Below are 17,294 nucleotides of genomic sequence, written 5' to 3' on the forward strand. Positions count from 1 at the left end.
TAGACCCACCCTAAAAGAATAGCTAAAACGCATTCTCTAAACAGAAAGGAAATGATAAAAGAAAGCATCTTTGAATACCAGAAAGGAAAAAATAACACAGACAGCAAAACATGTTGTTAAATAAAATAGAACTGGGCCTTCTAAATTATGTTTGGTGGTTGAAGCAGAACTTAACACTGTGGTTCTAAATGTACACGGAGGAAATGTTTAGGGCAATTATATTTTAAGTGGGAAGGGTAATGGGATGCACTTTACTTGAACTGTTAAAATGACACCAATAGACTGTTATAAGTTATGTATATGTAATGTCATACCTAGAGCAACCACTAAAAAGCTATACCATAGACAAATACCAATGGTCAAAAACAGCATAGATAAATAAAAATGGAATTATAAAAAATGTGGTAACTCACAGAAAGGCAGGAGAAAAAAAGGAGAGAAATTAAAATTAGAAAGAACAAACAGAAAACAAAAATAATCTGGCATACTTAAGCTCTGACATAGTAAAAATTACGCTAAGTGTAAATGGTCTAAGTATACCAATTAAAAGACAAAGATTGGAAGAGTGGATAAAAAATACATGCTGTCTACAAGACTCTCACTTAAAAAATCACTTATAGGCAAGCTGAGAGTCAAAGGATGGAAAGAGATAAACAAAGCTGTACATATACATGCAAATATTAACCAAAGAAAAGCAGAGGCAGCTCTGTTATTTTCAGATAAAGTAGACTTCAGAGCAAAGAAAATTATCAGAGAGGAACATTACATAATGAAAAAAAGGGTCAACCTACCAAGAAGACACAGCAATCCTAAATATGCATACACCAAACAAGAAAGCTACAAAATATGTGAACCTAAAACTGGGGACCAAAAGGAGAAACAGAGAAACCCAGAGCTCTAGGTGGAAACTTCACCACCTCTCTGTCAACAACTGAAGGGAAACTAGATAGAAAATCAGCAAGGACAGAGAAGGACTCAACAGCCTGAACCCACAGGATCTACTGGACATTGACAGAGCACTTCACCCAATGCACGTTCTTTCTGAGCGCCCACGGAACACACGCCAATATGGACCGTATCTTGGGCCATAAAGCAAATGTCAGTGAGTGCAACAGAACTGAAAGGCACTAGAGTGCCTTTCTCTAGTGACAGTGAAATCACACTAATCAATAACAGAAAGAGAACAGGAAGCAACACATATTTTAGAGAGGGAGTCTCAAGGAAAGATTTTTAAATGAAGCAAACCCGATGAAAATGAAAAAATACAACATATCTAAATTTGTGAGCCGTAACTAAAGCAGTGCTGAGAGGGTAGTTTATGGAAGTAAATGCACTGGGCGCCCACGTGCTCAGTCAGTTAAGCGTCCGCCACCAGCTCAGCTCATGGTCCCGGAGGCTGGGGTGGTGGAGGGAGGGTTGTTGAGGCCCTGGGGCAGGGGGCCAAAGGTACACATTTCCAGTCCTACCGTGGGGGAAGTCCTGGGGTCTAGCGTGCAGCACGGTGATTGTAGTTAATGATACTGTGTTGCACAACCGGAAGTTTCTAAGAGAGCAAATTCTCATCACATGAAACAGTAGCTAAGTATGTGTCACAGATGGGGACACGGAGCCCATCCCTTTGCTGTCTGTGTGAAGTCACTGTGTCTTTTACCTGAAACCAGCGTCCTGTCACTTACAGCTCAGCTGCACAAAGGGCCTGGTAAGGCCGTGGGTGAGGGGCTGGCACGTGGCGGGAGGCAGGGGGAGCAGCAGGGCCTGAGCCGGGCACCGTGACACGTGAGGCTCGCTCCGACAGTTTCTACCGTCTCTGCTCAGTGCAGTCCCAGTGGAATGCTGTCCTGACGGGGAGCTCACGGCCCCGGCTAACTCCGGGCAGAACCAGGTTCGATACGGATTCCAATTCCCTCTCTTTCCACTGGAGGAGGTGGAGTCAGCCCAGTGGGTGGGCACCACGTCACACAACCCCCACCCACCTGTGCCACTCCTAGGCCTCTCCTGGGCCCAGGCGCACCCGTCGGGGGGCTGCAGCCTGCTCAGGCCTCGACCCCCGCAGCAGAGCCGGCCGAGTCTCTCCCACCGCTTTCAAGCTGGTGCGGGCGTTGAAAGATCCCATCCGTCCAGAAAACCCCGGGCCTCCCCCCCAGCAGGCCCATGCACACCCGAGCATGCACACACACAAGTGTGCTCACGCTGACGTGCACTCACACACCCGTCCTCCCCAAAGCCCTGGCTGAGCACACGGGATGCTCTCTTGGACGTGAAGCTTCTTCCTTCGCACGATCACCGGGCAGGGATGACCGCAGGCCGAGTGCACAGAGCTGACCTGGGAGGGCCCAGCGTCCCCCCTCTCCGCACAGATGCCCCGTGGCTCTCCCTCCGTGTACGTGCCCTAATCCAGCCAGCCGACTGTGTCAGACACAGGGGTGTGCTGGTTGGGCTGCCCAGACCCCACGCCCAGCTCCGCCTTTGCATGGCCACTGTCCCACCAGGGCTGGAGGACCCGAGCTGCAGGGAGCACAAAGGACACAGGGAAGAGATTCCAAGCAGGCTTCAAAGACAAGGGACCCAGGTGTGGCCTAGAGGATGGGGTGGTCATCAGCCTCTATGTCCTTACCCAGGCCTTTCCCTGAGTCTCCAGGAGGCCAAGGACGGTGTGCTGTGGGCTCAAGATGGCGGGGCTCTCGTGAAGAGGGGCCACGGAGCCCCTGGGGCCCTGCTGGAGCCCCGGCAGAGGTCAGAGGAGTTGTGTGGGCTTCCAGGGGCGCAGACCAGCTGGGGAGCAGGGGAGGCTGAGGAGCGGGGTGCACCAGGCACAACAGGGCCGAGCAGCAAGGGGCTGCCTCCCAGGCAGGGTGGGGAGGCCTGGGTCAGCCTCTTCTGGGGGCAGGGGTGGGGCGGACAGAAAGGAGGACACACAGACAGGCCCGAGGGTAACTTCGTTTATGGGTCAAGCCAAATGCAATGCAAAGTTGTTTTGTTCTTTTTTTTTAACCAAAATAAATAAATCAGATCTGTCCCTGTGATGGGTGAGGGAAGCGACCCCTCTCCTCCAGCTGCCCGTCGGCCCCAGCACTCACTCCTCTCCCCTCCTGACCAGCTGTGGTGTGGCGGCACAGAAAAGAACCCTTCCGCCTCCACGGTGTCGGAGTGGGCCAGCCGGCCGGGCGGGCAGGCGGGCAGCAGCCTGGCCTGAGCCCTGGGCCCTGAGCCCTGAGCCCCAGGTGGCCCGGGACCCTCTCGAGGGGTGGGAGTGGACACTGCAGAGAGCGGACCTGCCCTCTCTGTACCAGGCCGGGTGCAGGCCCCCTCCTGCCAGCCGCCCAAGCGGTGCCGCGGTTCCGCGCGCAGGGAGAGCCCCACCAGAGCCCGGCCCACCCGCAGGTCTGGACAGTGACGGCCGCCTCCGAGGGGCCTGGGGCTCGGGCTGGGAAGAGGCGGCCACCTCGTCCAGGCGCAGCAGCCCCCTTGCTGGGCGACCCAGGACGGCCGGTACCTGGGAGGCCACACGAGGCTGGTCCTGTGGGGGCAGCGGGAGGCCTGGGGCACAGGTGGCCCTCCCAGGACACCCGCAGGGGCTCCCTCTCCTCCTGCTCCCCGGGCCTCCACGAAGGATGCTCGGCTGGACGAAAGTCACAGCGCCTGGGGGCCTCTGGCCTGGGGGGGGCAGCCAAGCACACGGGGGACAGCGGCCTACTGGGTACGCGGGCGAGGGGGAGAGCGGTGCGGCGGATGGGCGGAGGTGGGCAGCGCTGAGGCACCATTCTTCAGTTGAGAAGCGAGGGGCTGCCGTGGCTGCGGAGGCAGAGGCCCAGGCAGCGTCTATGAGAAGTTCTTGAAGGCGTCCAGGTCGAAGGCCGTGTCCAGGAGGCGCTGCAGCTCCGTGAGGTGGGTCTTCTTGTTGCCGGTGGCTGGAGCGGCGGCGGGGTCCCGGCCGGCATACCTGAGGGGGTGACAGCGGGCGTGAGGGCCGAGCCACGGACGGCCCAGCCCCCGCGGCTCTCCGGGTCCCCACGCACCACACGGGCTTGGCGCGGTTGATGGTGGTCCGCAGCCTGGGCTTCACGTAGTCGTAGTAGCCCTGGTTCTTGTGCTCTTCCTGGCACCAGCCCAGCTCGGCGTTGGGGTACTTCTGCACCTCCCGCAGCAGGAGGTCGAAGGGGAATGGGGAGAGCTGCGGACAGAGCGAGGGGTGCGGTCAGGAGGGAGCAAAGAGCGACCCCGGGGGGATGCTCCAGAAGCTCTGAGGAGACTCGGGGGCCCTGGCTGCGCACCGCCCACCCTCACCTGTTCGATCCTCGTGATGGCCACCTGCTCCGCCATGCCCCGTGCCTTCCGCTCCCGGGTGAGGTCATAGTACACCTTGCCCGTGCAGAACAGAAGTCTCTTGACGTTTTCCGGGTTCTGGGCTGCAAGGCCATCTTCTGGGATGACCCGCTGGAAGTGGGTTCCTACGAGAGAATCCCCGCGGCCGGGGTTGTCTCAGGACTTGGCGGAGGACACCCGGAGTCCTCCCGCTGCTGCTGTGCACGAGCGGGGCCCCCAAGGCAGGGCCATGACACGGGCAAACGCCACAACACGCAGCTGCCAATGTGCACCAGCCCCGGATGCCGCCGAATCCATCCAGGCCAAGAGAGCCTTGAGAAGCACAGGGTGCGCAGCGCACAGTAGGCCAAGGCCAGCTGCAGACTGCAAGTGACGCCAGTTCCTTCTTCCAAACAGCCCATCCCGGAAGTCCAGGGCAACGGAGTCTGATCCCTCTGCTCAGGCTCCCCCCGAGGTTACAAACACTGAAGCCTTCCGCACAGATCCCCACTGTCGGCGCCGGGCCCCACAAGGGGAACGAGCTGCCTTCCGGAAGCGACGCCCAGCAAAGGGTCTCCCCTGGTGATGTGCACTCCCCCCCCACGCACGTTCGTGCCACAGAGGGACACTGCCCCCACGGGACAAAGGCCAGATGTGAAAGGCCCACAGCAAACGTCATACTCAGTGGTGCGAGACTGAGCTTCTCCTCTAAGATCAGGAACAAGACTGGGAGGCTCACGTCACTGCTCGCATCCAGCCTCGCACTGGAAGTCCCAGCCAGAGCAGCTGGGGGAGAAGATAAAAGGCCTCTAAATTGGAAAGGAAGAGATAAAATTATCTGTGTGTGGATGACATGATCTCATATGTAGAAAACCCCAAAATTAGAATGAACGAACTCAGCAAAGTTGCCGGATAAAAAAATCAACACTCAGAGCACAGATGCATTTCTGCACGCTAAGGACGACCGATCCAAACACAAATAAGAAACTCCATTTGCCACAGCATCAAAAGGAATAAAATACTGAAAAATAAACGAAGACAGGGAAGACTTGCACACCGAAAACTGCAAGGCGTTCTGGAAGAAATGAAAGACACGAGCCAACCGAACAGCGTGTGTGTTCACCCGCGGGCAGGCCCGCTGCTGCTATGACATCCACGGGCCCCAAAGTGGTCTATGGATTCAGTCCGACCAAAAGCCCAGTGACGTATTCTGCAGACATTGAGAAAGCCATCCTAAATTTCATGGAATTGCAAAGGCCCCCGAATAGGCGGAGCGATCCTAGAACAGAAGAGCGAGGCTGCGGGAGGCCCAGTTCCCGACCTCAGAACCCGGCATGGAGATGCACAGACCGCGGACACACAGCCCAGACCGTTCAGTGGGGAAAGAGAGGGAGTCTTCCCGGCGAACGCTGGGAAAACTGGACGTCCACGTGCAGGGGAAGGACCCTCACGCCACACACGAAAATTAACCCAAAATGTGCTAAAGACTTCAACATACGAGCCACCATGATAAAACTCTTAGAAGAAAACAGGGCAAACGCTTCACGACAGCGGATGTGGTAGTGATTTCCTGGAAGTGACGTCAACGGCGCCAGCAACAAAAGAAAAAAACAGACTTCATGGAATTTTAAACATTTTGTGCATCAAGAGACAACATATGGGGGGGTGGCACCTGGTGGCTCAGTCGTTAAGCATCTGCCTTCGGCTCATGTCATGATCCCAGGGTCCTGGGACAGAGTCCCGCGTCAGGCTCCCTGCTCAGTGGGAAGCCTGCTTCTCCCTCTCCCTCTCCCTCTGCCCCTCCTCCTCACTCACTTGCTCGTTGTCTCCCTCCCTCTCTCACAAATCAATAAAATCTTTAAAAAAAAAAAAAAAAAGGAGAGCACACAGAATGGGAGAAAAGAGCTGCAAATCATCTACCTGATGCTGGATTAGTATCCAACATATAGAAAGAACTTCTAAAATTTAACAACAACGCAAACAACCCGACAAAATCAGGCAAAGGACCCAAAAGACACTTCTCCAAAGCAGATGCATGAGAAGAGGCTCACCATCACTCATCAGCAGGTAGATGCAGGCCAAAACCCCAACAAGGGGTCCTACTTCATGGGTGGTAGGATGGCCGTTATAAACAAAAACCAAGGGCTGACACGAATGTGGAAAAGCTGGAACCCTCGCCAGTGTTAGGTGGGGAAATAAAAAGGCACAGCTGTTGGGGAAAACAGTACAGAGGTTCCTCAAAAACCTAAAAACAGGATCACTGCGCGACCCCGCAGTTCCACCTCTGGGGATATGCCCAAACGAAGAGATATCCGCACACCCACGCTCACAGCAGCATCATTCACAGCCGCTCCAAAGTGGAAGCAACCAATCTCCACCGATGGACAGAGGCCAAGTGGTTCATCGACACGCTGGAATCTTAATCAGCCTTAAAGCGGGAAGGGGTTCTGACACCTGCTGCGACGTGGGGCAAGGAGCAGACACAGGGGGACACCTGCCGCACACCCACACATACACGCGGGGCCTCTGACAGCTGGGACCGGGGACAGAAAGTGGGAGCTCTGGAGGTGGCCGCAGAGCTGTGTGAGCGCGCGCGCTTAGTGCTCATGAGCCGCACACGTAAAAACACCTGTGTTTTAACTTTTATGTGTATTTCACCGTAGTAACGATAAATGGGAAAACGAACCAACCAAGGAGGGCTTCACCTTGACTGACGACTAAGGGGGCTCCACGGCTGGGAGGAGGGGGGCTCCCCCGGCCCAGTGAGCCCGGGGACACGCGGCCGCTCCGTGCTGTGTCCGCGGCCTGCCGTCCAGGTGGGGACCTCAACACTGTGGGCCTCAGTGCACGCCCTCCGGGAGCAGCGGCCCAGCAGCGGGGCTACTGTGAGCTCAGACTTGCTTCCCCGCCTCTAAAGGAGGCCTGGGGCGCACCCAGGTGAAGGCCACAGACGTGGGTGGGGCGCAAGACACTCCTTCTAAGCACCTCACAAGCAAGCTCCGACCCGTGGGCTGCCGTGTTCACTGGTCTTCATCCAACGACCGAAACGGTGGCCACAGTGAGATGCTCAGGAACAGGCCCCAAGCCCCACAGAGCGGCAGCCTGCCCCACACCCACCTGAGAGCATCTCGTCGAAGCTGGTTCTGGCCTCGGGGTGCCGCAGCAAGGACTTGGGGGTGAAGATGATTAGCTGGAAGAGAAGCACAGGCCCGCGACGGATCAGGCCCCACGGGTTCTGGCAGGAAGCCCAGCAGCATGGCCCCTGCGTGTCTCCAGGCTGGGGACCTGGTCCCGCGCTCTCAGCTCTGCGGGCGGGAGGGGCCGGGACGCTGCTGCTTCCCGTGCAGCTGCATGTGCACTCCGCCAGGACGTGTCCCAGCCTGCTGAGCCCCGGTGCCCCTACCCTGGACCCGGGAGAGAGAGCCCAGCCTCTCCGCGGGGTCCCCACCCAGGGCCGGGGCTGTCTCGACCTGTGGGCCTTTCACACACACTTCTACTCACCATTCCACGCCCTGCCCGGGAGCCTGCTGGCGGGGACCCTGCGCAGCCCTCGTCCACGCTCGGCGCCCCACCACCCACCACCCGCTCACATGGCCATCCTCCCACTGGGCAGGGACGCCCCCAACTGACCGGCTTCCGGAAGGGCAAGAGAATCTGACGCCGCAGCACGTGGAAGAAGTTGCCGGGAGTGGAGCAGTTGACGACAACCCAGTTGCAGTCATACAGCTGGTTTATGTCGAAGTTGGCTTCCTCCAGGTTCTGCAGCTCGAGGGAGAGGCCGGGGGCCGGCCGACTGAGCCCCTGCCGCGGGGCTGCCCCAGCTGCCACGGGGACCCCGGCAGGAGCTCACGTGGCGGCGTCTCTGTCCCACTCCATCCCTCCCACTCCTCTGAGAGCACAGCCATGCCTGGACCTCGGGTCTACCTACAGCCCAGCCTGATTCGCTTTAGAGACCGACTCCTGGTCACCCTGTGCCAAGTCCTAATGCTCCACTGAACCCAGCCCAAAGATGCCCGAGTTCTTTCCTCTAAGACGTCTGCCCGAACCCGGTGCAGACAGCTGCTCCTCACGCGGCAGGAGGGGGACTCTCACTTCTGGGGGGCCAGCTGGAGCCGCCCACCCATCACCCCCCGAGGCCTGGGCGCGGAGCCACGGTGGCTGTGGGGTGGCCGCTCTGCTCACCGGCAGGACGTCCGGATCATCATTGCACATCTGCAGGAACCGCTCCGGCCGGGCGGAGGAATGTTCCGGGCCCTGGAACCACACACAGATTACGGTTCGGGGGCTCTGCAGAGGTGGGAGGTGCACTCGCCACATCTCTTCCGTAACGGACCGGGGTCCCTTCTGGTCTGAAAGACGCCGAGCTGCACTGACCCCACTAGTGCTTCAACCAACCCCCTGCCCTCCCCCAGAGCGTGGAGGGGCCCACAGCCTGGCTCTGCACGGTCTCCCACGGGCCTCTGCAGCGAGGCGAGCAGGGGCGTCGGAGCCGGCACCCCTGCTCCTCACCGGAGGTGGAGCAGGACCGCCACCCGCCCTCGCAGACGGGGCACTCTGCGCCATGCCAGCTTCTGGGGCCGGGGGGGGGGCTCACCATGCCCTCCATGCCATGGGGCAGCAGCAGCACGATGCCGTTCTGCCGGACCCACTTGGCCTGTCCCGGGCAGATGAACTGGTCGATGATGCACTGGGCCGTGTTGTGGAAGTCCCCAAACTGGGCCTCCCAGAGGACCAGGGCGTTGGGGCTGGCCATGGCAAAGCCCAGCTCAAAGCCTGCAGAGCGAGGAGGCGGGACAGGAGCAGAGTGAGTCAGGGGGCTGCGGTGGGCCGGGCGGTGGGGAGCAGGGCCGGAGGGCCGGGGCACTCACCCAGGACGCCGTACTCGGACAGCGAGCTGTTGCACACCGTGTAGGGGGCCTGGTTGGGCCAGAGGTGGTTCATGGGGATGCAGGTCTTCTTGTCCACGTTCTGGTCGTGGAGCACGTGGTGGCGGTGGCTGAGACACAAGAGCACAGATCAGGAGGCACAGCGCCCGCGCGCCAGCCCGCCACGCGGACCCCAGAGGTGGCCACTTCTCCCGCAAGTGTCCACGTCAGAGCAGGGCAGGGCTGCCTCGGGCCGACACGGGATCCCCTTCCTGAGAAACGCCGAGGCCCTCCCTTTCCGCCCGCTGCGCTTCGCGGTGCCGCCAGGACCCCGAGAGCGTTACCTGAAGGTGCCGCGCTCCACATCCTGGCCGCTCAGCCGGATGTGGATGCCCTCCTTCAGGAGCGAGCCGAAGGCCATGTACTCCGCCAGAGCCCAGTCCACGGTCCTGTTCTTCACCAGCTCCCCGCGCGTCTTCAGGATGCGGCTCAGCCCTGCGCAGACACGGTGCTCACTGGCCGCCCGCTCGTGACAGGAGCGGCGCCCCAGCGGCCCGGCCAGCAGCTGTGATGTCCCACCCTGTCGTCCACCGCGGGGCCTGCCCCACGCTGGAGAGCAGTCCACGGACGTGGCCCAACACCTCCACAGCTCAGTGGCGTCCTCACCTCCATGAATGGTGAAGTTCTCCACGGGCACGGAGCTGGCCACGTTCCCGATGTGCGCCAGGATGTCCTCCGTCAGGCCCGTGGAGGGGCAGGTCATGCTCCTCGGCTGCCCGTCCAGGGTGAAGAAGCCTAGGACAGGAGGACAAGCTGCCACACGGCCGCCACTCTTCCAGGGACCAACCGGGGCCCACAGGGGGTGTGGTGGGGGCGGGGGGAAGCACACAGGTGATGTCCCCGGCTCACCAGGCCAGGGGGAGTCCAGCCAGTGCTTGATGTGCAGGATCTTCTCGTCCTTGGACCTGGTGAAGGCCTCCTCACAGATCTTGTCGTACTTGGAGATCTCCTCCTGGAGGGTCGGGCACAGCGCAGCCGTCGGGGGGCGCTCCGCACAGGCCCCCCCCGCGTGCACCACCACTCCGAGGCCCGCGAGACGCCCGCCGTGTCACCGTCTCTGGCCCTGCCTTCGTCGCCACATCTGCCGGCTGCAGGCCTGCTCGGAGTCGGAGCCCCGGCCCGCCTGGCCTCTCTCTACCCCTCCCGGCCAGAGCCGGGGACACACCTCGTACTCAGGCTGGTTGACCACGCCCTGGGACACCAGCAGCTCGGCGTACTTCTGCAACACGGGCTTCTGCTTGCGGATCTGCTTGTACATGAGCGGCTGCGTGAACATGGGCTCGTCCATCTCGTTGTGGCCGTTGCGCCGGTAACACACCTGGACACAGCAGGGACACGCCGGCGTCAGGACCCAGCAGCACCTGCCGCTCTCCTGCACAGCGCCCCAGCGCACCTCCTCTACCATCTAGACCTCCTTCACAGCAGTCGCTGTTACAGGAGATGAAATGAGTGACTTGGGGACACCCTGGCCCAAGACCCCAGGCCAGGGCCTCAGGAGTCCTGGGGAGGGGCAGCCAGGTGACCCCGGAAAGGCCCATGCATGCTGGCAGGTCCACTGTGTGTGGGAGCCCATGTGGGGAGCCATGGTGGGGAGCCTGCCCCCCCAAGGGAGCCCGCCCCGGCTCCACGGCCACAGATGGAAGCCACTCACCAGGTCCACCACCACGTCCTTGTGGAAGGTGCTCCGCCACTCGGCTGCCACCTTGCACACGTACATGACGGCCTCTGGGTCGTCCGAGTTCACGTGGAAAATGGGGGCGTTCACAACGCGGGCCACGTCAGTGGGGTAGGGCGAGGAGCGGGCCATGCGCGGGTCCGTGGTGAAGCCGATCTGCAAGGGACACGCTGCTGGGCGGGGCTGGGCGCTGGTGGTGGGGGGTGGGGTGGGGTGGAGCGCCACTAGCTGGTGGCCCCCCGGCCAAGCCTGCCCGCCTGAGTCCCCAAGTGGCTATTCGGGTTTTTGTGGTTTTTTTTTTTTTTAATTTTAAGATTATTTATTCATTTGACGGGGAGAGAGTGCTCAAGCAGGGGCAGAGGGAAAGACAGAAGCAGGCTCCCTGAGCAGGGAGCCTGACTCAGGATTCGATCCCAGGACCCTGAGATCACGATCTGAGCCAAAGGCAGATGTTTAACCGACTGAGCCACCCAGGCGCCCCTGGGTTTTTGTTTTTTTATTGTTTTGTTGTTTCCTATTCTGCAAATAAATTTCATACATGTTCAACACATACAGTTTAGAAGATAGTATAAAAATATAAAGTTAATTTAAACAAAGTTACGTGTCTTTCCACTAGCTACAGTGTAAATATTTTGATGTTTTTCTTTGCCCATGTACATGTAATACATATTTAAAACTTTGGACGCTGTTCTATAACTCAGCAGTTTGTTCACTTAACATGATGAGCTAACATTATGAGCACTGTTTCTTGGAAAGGCAAATTTAAGCCTTCATGATAGTCCTTACTCTGTCGAGGTACTAAAAAGTCTATATTCATAATTTTGTAACCTGCACTTACTGTTGATGTCTACGAAACACGTCACACCACACACACTTGATAATACCACAGTGGTCACGCCTGAGCTCCCGGAACATGACCCACTTCTGCTGCAGCGGGGCCTTCGCGGCCCAAACAACACACACGATCTTCTTGGGCTTGTCGCTACTTCACAGTTTTGATACAATTTCAGACGTGAGAAAGTTGAAAGAATAACACAAAGAATTCCCACAGAGTCTTTACTCAGATTTGCCACCTGTCACTTGTTTCCTTTTGCGGTCCACGCTCTTCCTCCCCGGCCATGCAGGGCTAAGTTGCAGGGAGTCCGCATTTGCTAAAACAGGGACGTTCCCTGACCAGCCTGACCAATTCCACGTCCCAGAGTGGGTCACCTGACCCACTGTCTCCACACACACACTGTCTGCCTCGTGACGCCCGCCCGACCTTTCTGCCCCGGCCCAGTGTCCAATCCAGCACCCTGTGCCCTCTCTTGTCTCCCTTAATCTGGAAGACTGCCCGCCTTCCTTGGCTTTCACGGCACTGGCGTCCGTCCGCTCCCCGTTGGTGGACACATTCCCACACAGGTTTGCTCCAGTGAACACTGAGCGCACCCGGGAAGGGAGCACTGAGCCGCAGGCCGCCGACGCCAGCGGACTGCTCTCGGCCGTGGGGGGCCCCTCGCGCTCCGGCCAGCAAGTGCGTGCCCCGTACCGCCTTGCCCCAGACTCTGACCATTTCTCCGGGGTATTAAATGTTTTCAGATTATACAGCACTGCTTCCTATGACTTTGCCAAAATGTACGCCAAGACTTCTGGTGTCGGACACGTGGCTTCCTTCCTACTTTTCAAAGTAGTACAATTATGGTTTTGACAAACACAGACAAATCTTGAGCATCTGACAAGCTTCCTCAGGAGAGAATTTCAGAAGGTCAAATCCTAGGCGCGGTCTCAGAGCAACGGGGGGAGCGTCAGGAAAGCAGCACCTCTTCTCCTGCTACAGATGTCACGGGCCTGACCCCCACAGCAGGTCATGATCTGTGGCGTCCAAGTCGGTGTAGAGATTAAAGATAACTCGAGCAGAACCGGAGCTCTGACGAAGTCTGGGAATTTTACGTCATCTCTTGAACACACTGCCTAAAGAACAGGTCAGAAATGGTCAGGAACTGACGAGAACATTAAAGAACGATGTACCGGGGAGAATTCTGATGAACACGTCTTGAACAATCTCATCGTCCCATCCGGGTCTCCTCATTTAGGGAAACAAGTGTAGGGAACTGTGAGCAGGTGGTCACGATATGCACGTTGTTTCTAGAACTTCATGGGACGTGTACTGCTTTGACAAGACCTCGGTCCGCTGGCCGCCCTCCAAATATCCACTGCCGCTACCAACTTCTGTGTCTTCGAGCACATGTGGATGTGCACGCACACACGTGTGGACACAGGGAGATAGGTGTGTGCGCACACTGCTCTCTGCTTTCCTCCGCCTAATAGATCTGGTGGATCATTCAACAGTCTTCTAAATAGTTTCACTGCAGTTAACTCACACGGTGCCTACTTACAGGCCAGGCACTATTCTGAGCATTTTATATATATTGATTTTCATGAGTTAATTCATTTAAGTCTTCTAACACACGTATGGGTACACCATTAATTATTTAACCAGCTCCCTATTGACCTAGTGATGAAAATTCTGATTTCTGGTCTCGGTGCAGCAGTGAGGTCTTCAAAGACAGCTCTGGGTGGACATCCGGCAGGGTGTACCAGTGCGAAGACCCCACTAAGTGGAGCTGCTGGTGTGAGCGCCAGAGACCCCAAAGCCAAATGGTTTACTCTCGTCATCCCTGGCTGGGGCCCCGTCTCCTCCAACCCTGAAGCTGGTCCTCGGCTGGAGCCGATCTGACTGCTGGAAGGTCTTCCTGTCACTCAGCCGAAGTCTGCTTTCCGGTGGCTGTTACCCACTCTGCCAGCGCACTCCTGCGACATGAATCCCTGATTCTGGTAAACAGCTCTCATGCTCCCAGGGGTCTTCCGGCTTCCTGGGTCACTGCTTCCAGACCCTGTGCCATCCTGCGACACTCGTCCCTGGACACGGTCTCACTTAAGTGCCACCAAAATGCGTCACATTCTGTCACGAGAAGCTCGACAAACCCACGGCCCACCTACACTGTATTTGTGTCATGTGGTCCTTATACTGGAATGTTATTAAATGTTACATTGCAAAGAAGGAAGGTTTCAAATCAGTGATCTAAGAAACCAGAGAGAGGAGGCTAAATTAAATCCAAAGCAAGTAGAAGGAAAGGCCTAACAAAGAGCAGAAATCAACGACTAAAAAACAGGGAAATGCAGAAAATGCAACGAAACCAGAGCTGTTCCTCTGAAAGGAATGGCAAATCTACAGCCAGACTAACTACGAAAAAAAGAGAAAAGACCTGAATTATCAGGATCAGGAACGAGAGAAGGGCCCTCAGTACAGACTCTAAGAACAGAACATTACAGACTCCTGGACCATAAATTCTACCACTTAAAGAAGTCATCAGAGCCACTCAAGAACAAACGGGTCACTTGGATAGTCTTATATTTACTAAAGAAATTGAATTTATACTTAAAACAAATGTTCTCATAGGGACTTCCACTTCTGCAAGATGAAGATGAGCTTTTCCCTATTCCTCCTGCCAAGGGCAGCTGGAAACCCAGGACGTCATATGCAGTACAAACACGACACTCTAACGGCAGACCAGCCAGGGACCTCAGGCTCCGAGGAACGACTCAGTGACAGGTCCCAGCACTGTCTGTCCCCTCCCGTGCCCCAGCCTGGGCGCTAGAGAGGCAGGAAGCGCAGGCACACCAGCAGGAACAGACGAGGAAAAACCAGAGGACCAAGAACAAGACCCTCAAAATACAGTATTTCTTTTTTCTAAAAATTAATACTGTTCTATTTTTGAGGTTTTTGAATTTTAAATTATTTATTTATTCTAAAGTAATCTCTACCCCAACGCAGGGCTCGGACTCCTGACCCTGAGATCGAGAGTCGCATGCTCTGCCCACTGAGCCACCTAGGCGCCCCTAGGAGCCAACCTTCTTAGATTAATAACTACCCTGCCAGCTCACGGCCTTCCCCACCCCCACCAACAAAGGCTGGGGTGGGGGGCCAGGCCAGCGGCAATGAGCTGATTAGGCACCCACCCCTCCCTGGTGCCAGGGGAGGCCAGGTGCAGAGCAGCACCAGAACCCATGTGCCGCCCTGCCTGCCCTCCCCTCCCTGGGGCATGGAAGATACGGGTGGGGAACCTGGACTCCCACCCCCAACTGAGATGCCCAGGAGGTGAGTCCCAACAGAAGATTTTTTTTTTTTTTTTAAAGATTTTATTTATTTATTTGAGAGACAGAGAGAATGAGAGAGAGCAAGCATATGAGAGGGGGGAGGGTCAGAGGGAGAAGCAGACTCCCTGCCGAGCAGGGAGCCCGATGCGGGACTCGATCCCGGGACTCCAGGACCATGACCTGAGCTGAAGGCAGTCGCTTAACCAACTGAGCCACCCAGGCGCCCCCAACAGAAGATTTAAGTGAGATCTGAGTCTCGACACAAAGCCCAAGATGTCCTGGTTTCATCTGAAAACCAACAACTGGAAAAACCTCAGGTTGAATGAGAAAAGCAATCATCAGAAGCCAACACCAAGATGACACGGATGTTAGAATTATCTGACAAAGACATTAAAAAAGACATCATAAAAATGCTTCGATGAAAATTATGAACATGCCTGAAACACATGAAAAAATAAAAACTCTCAGCAAAGACATAAAAGAAAAGAAACGAGAGTGACGTGAAAAGTTTAGAACTGAAAAAGAAAAAAATGCTGGGGGCATCCGGGTGGCTCAGTCGGTTGAGCGTCCCATTCTTGATTTTGGGTCAGGTCACGATCTCAGCGTCAGGAGATTGAGCCCTGCGTTAGGCTCTGTGCTGAGTGTAGGAGTCTGCTTGAGACTCTCTCTTCCTCCCTCTGCCCCTCCACCCTACTCGTGCTCTCTCTAAGAAACAAAAACAAACAAAAAACTGGGGGGAAAAAACCTGAATGGAGCTCTCTACAGCAGAACGGGGGCAGAGAGGAAAGAACCCGTGACCTTGAGGTCACCCCGAATCTCAACAAATGGAGAGCCTGACTGGAACGGGAGGCTGTAACAACAGGTCTGACACTAGTGCCACTGGAGACCCAGAAACAGGAGATGCGGGGCTGAATAGTATCTGAAATAAGAAATCGCGTCTGTAGGAGTAAATGCAGCGAGGTGAGAGAACTGTCCTCTGAAAACTGTACCGTGTTGATGAAAGAAACTGAAGACGACACAGACAAATGGAAAGACGCACCATGCTCATGGATTGGAGGAATTAACATTAAAATGTCCACACTGCCCAAAGCAATCTGCAGATTGAACACAATCCCTACCAAAATACCAGGGGCGTTTTTACACAGAAAGAGAGCAACAAATCCTAAAATGTACATGGAACCGCAAGACCACGAGTAGCCACAGCTGCACTGAGGAGGAAGACAGACCTGGAGGTGTCACGACGCTGCCTGACTCCGAACGATCCTGCAGAGTCGTCGTAACCCAACCAGCGATGGTACAGAACCCACGCCTGCGTGGCCGGTGGAGTTATGAAAAAGGGCCAAAAATACACAACGAGGAAAGCACAGTCTCTCCCCCAAGTGGCGCTGGGACACCTGGACGGCCACGTGCACAAGAATGAGACTGGACCACATTCGTACACCACACACAAAAATAAACTCAAAATGGATTGAAGGCTTGAATGTAAGACCTCTTACTCCCAGAAGGAAACACAGGCATAATAAGCTCCTGGACATCAGTCTTCGTGATTTTGGGGATCTGACACCAAAAGCAAAGATAAACCAGTGGGGTTATGTCAAACTAAAAAGCTTCTGCACAGCAAAGGAAACGATTAACGACGAAAAGGCAGCCTATGGGATGGGAGAAAATATCTGCAAACTGTATGTCTGATTAGGGATTCATATCCAAAATATATGAAGAACTGATACAACTCAGCAAAAACCAAACAATCCAATTAAAAAATAGGCAGAGGGCCCAAATAGACACTTTTCCAAAGAAGACATCCAGATGCCCAAAAGACACCTGAAAAGATGCTCCACATCACTCATCATCAGGGAAATGCAAATCAAAAGCACAATGAGATACCACCTCACACCTGCCAAAATGGCTAAGTCAACCACACCAGAAACAACAGATGTTGGCGAGGATGCGGAGAAAGGGGACCCCTCGTGCACTGTTGGTGGGAATGCCACCTCTGGACAACAGTATGGAGGTTCCTCAAAAAGTTAAAAATGGAAATACCGTGTGATCCAGTAATTCCACTTCTGGGTATTTATCCTAAGAAAACAAAATCGCTAACTCAAAAAGATACATGCACCCCTATGTTTACTGCAGCATTATCTACAATCGCCAAGTATCCATCAACGGACGAGTGGATGAAGACGTGGTGTATAGATACACGATGGAGTATTATTCAGAAATCAAAGAGGAAATCTTCCGTCTGTGACAACACGTAT

General features: G+C 55.8%; 1 protein-coding gene across 4 annotated transcripts in view; it reads right to left on the bottom strand.

Moving 5' to 3' along the window:
• Positions 1–2,924: 2,924 nt before the first annotated feature.
• OGDH (oxoglutarate dehydrogenase) overlaps positions 2,925–17,294 on the bottom strand; it is a 55,330-nt gene continuing 40,960 nt past the window's right edge. For all 4 annotated transcript variants that reach the window (XM_081800852.1, XM_081800850.1, XM_081800851.1 and 1 more), the window contains 13 exons: positions 10,879–11,058; positions 10,393–10,545; positions 10,077–10,179; positions 9,834–9,962; positions 9,512–9,662; positions 9,171–9,298; positions 8,897–9,075; positions 8,485–8,556; positions 7,933–8,061; positions 7,420–7,492; positions 4,285–4,448; positions 4,017–4,171; positions 2,925–3,940 (listed from right to left, as the gene is read on the bottom strand). In XM_081800852.1, the coding sequence (XP_081656978.1) occupies positions 3,820–3,940; positions 4,017–4,171; positions 4,285–4,448; positions 7,420–7,492; positions 7,933–8,061; positions 8,485–8,556; positions 8,897–9,075; positions 9,171–9,298; positions 9,512–9,662; positions 9,834–9,962; positions 10,077–10,179; positions 10,393–10,545; positions 10,879–11,058 (1,737 nt within the window). In that variant the 3' untranslated portion in view covers positions 2,925–3,819. The remainder of the gene's footprint in view (positions 3,941–4,016; positions 4,172–4,284; positions 4,449–7,419; positions 7,493–7,932; positions 8,062–8,484; positions 8,557–8,896; positions 9,076–9,170; positions 9,299–9,511; positions 9,663–9,833; positions 9,963–10,076; positions 10,180–10,392; positions 10,546–10,878; positions 11,059–17,294) is intronic.

The sequence above is a fragment of the Leptonychotes weddellii genome, chromosome 12 (genome assembly GCF_054177405.1).
Source record: "Leptonychotes weddellii isolate Sample4059 chromosome 12, ASM5417740v2, whole genome shotgun sequence".
Taxonomy (NCBI): domain Eukaryota; kingdom Metazoa; phylum Chordata; class Mammalia; order Carnivora; family Phocidae; genus Leptonychotes; species Leptonychotes weddellii.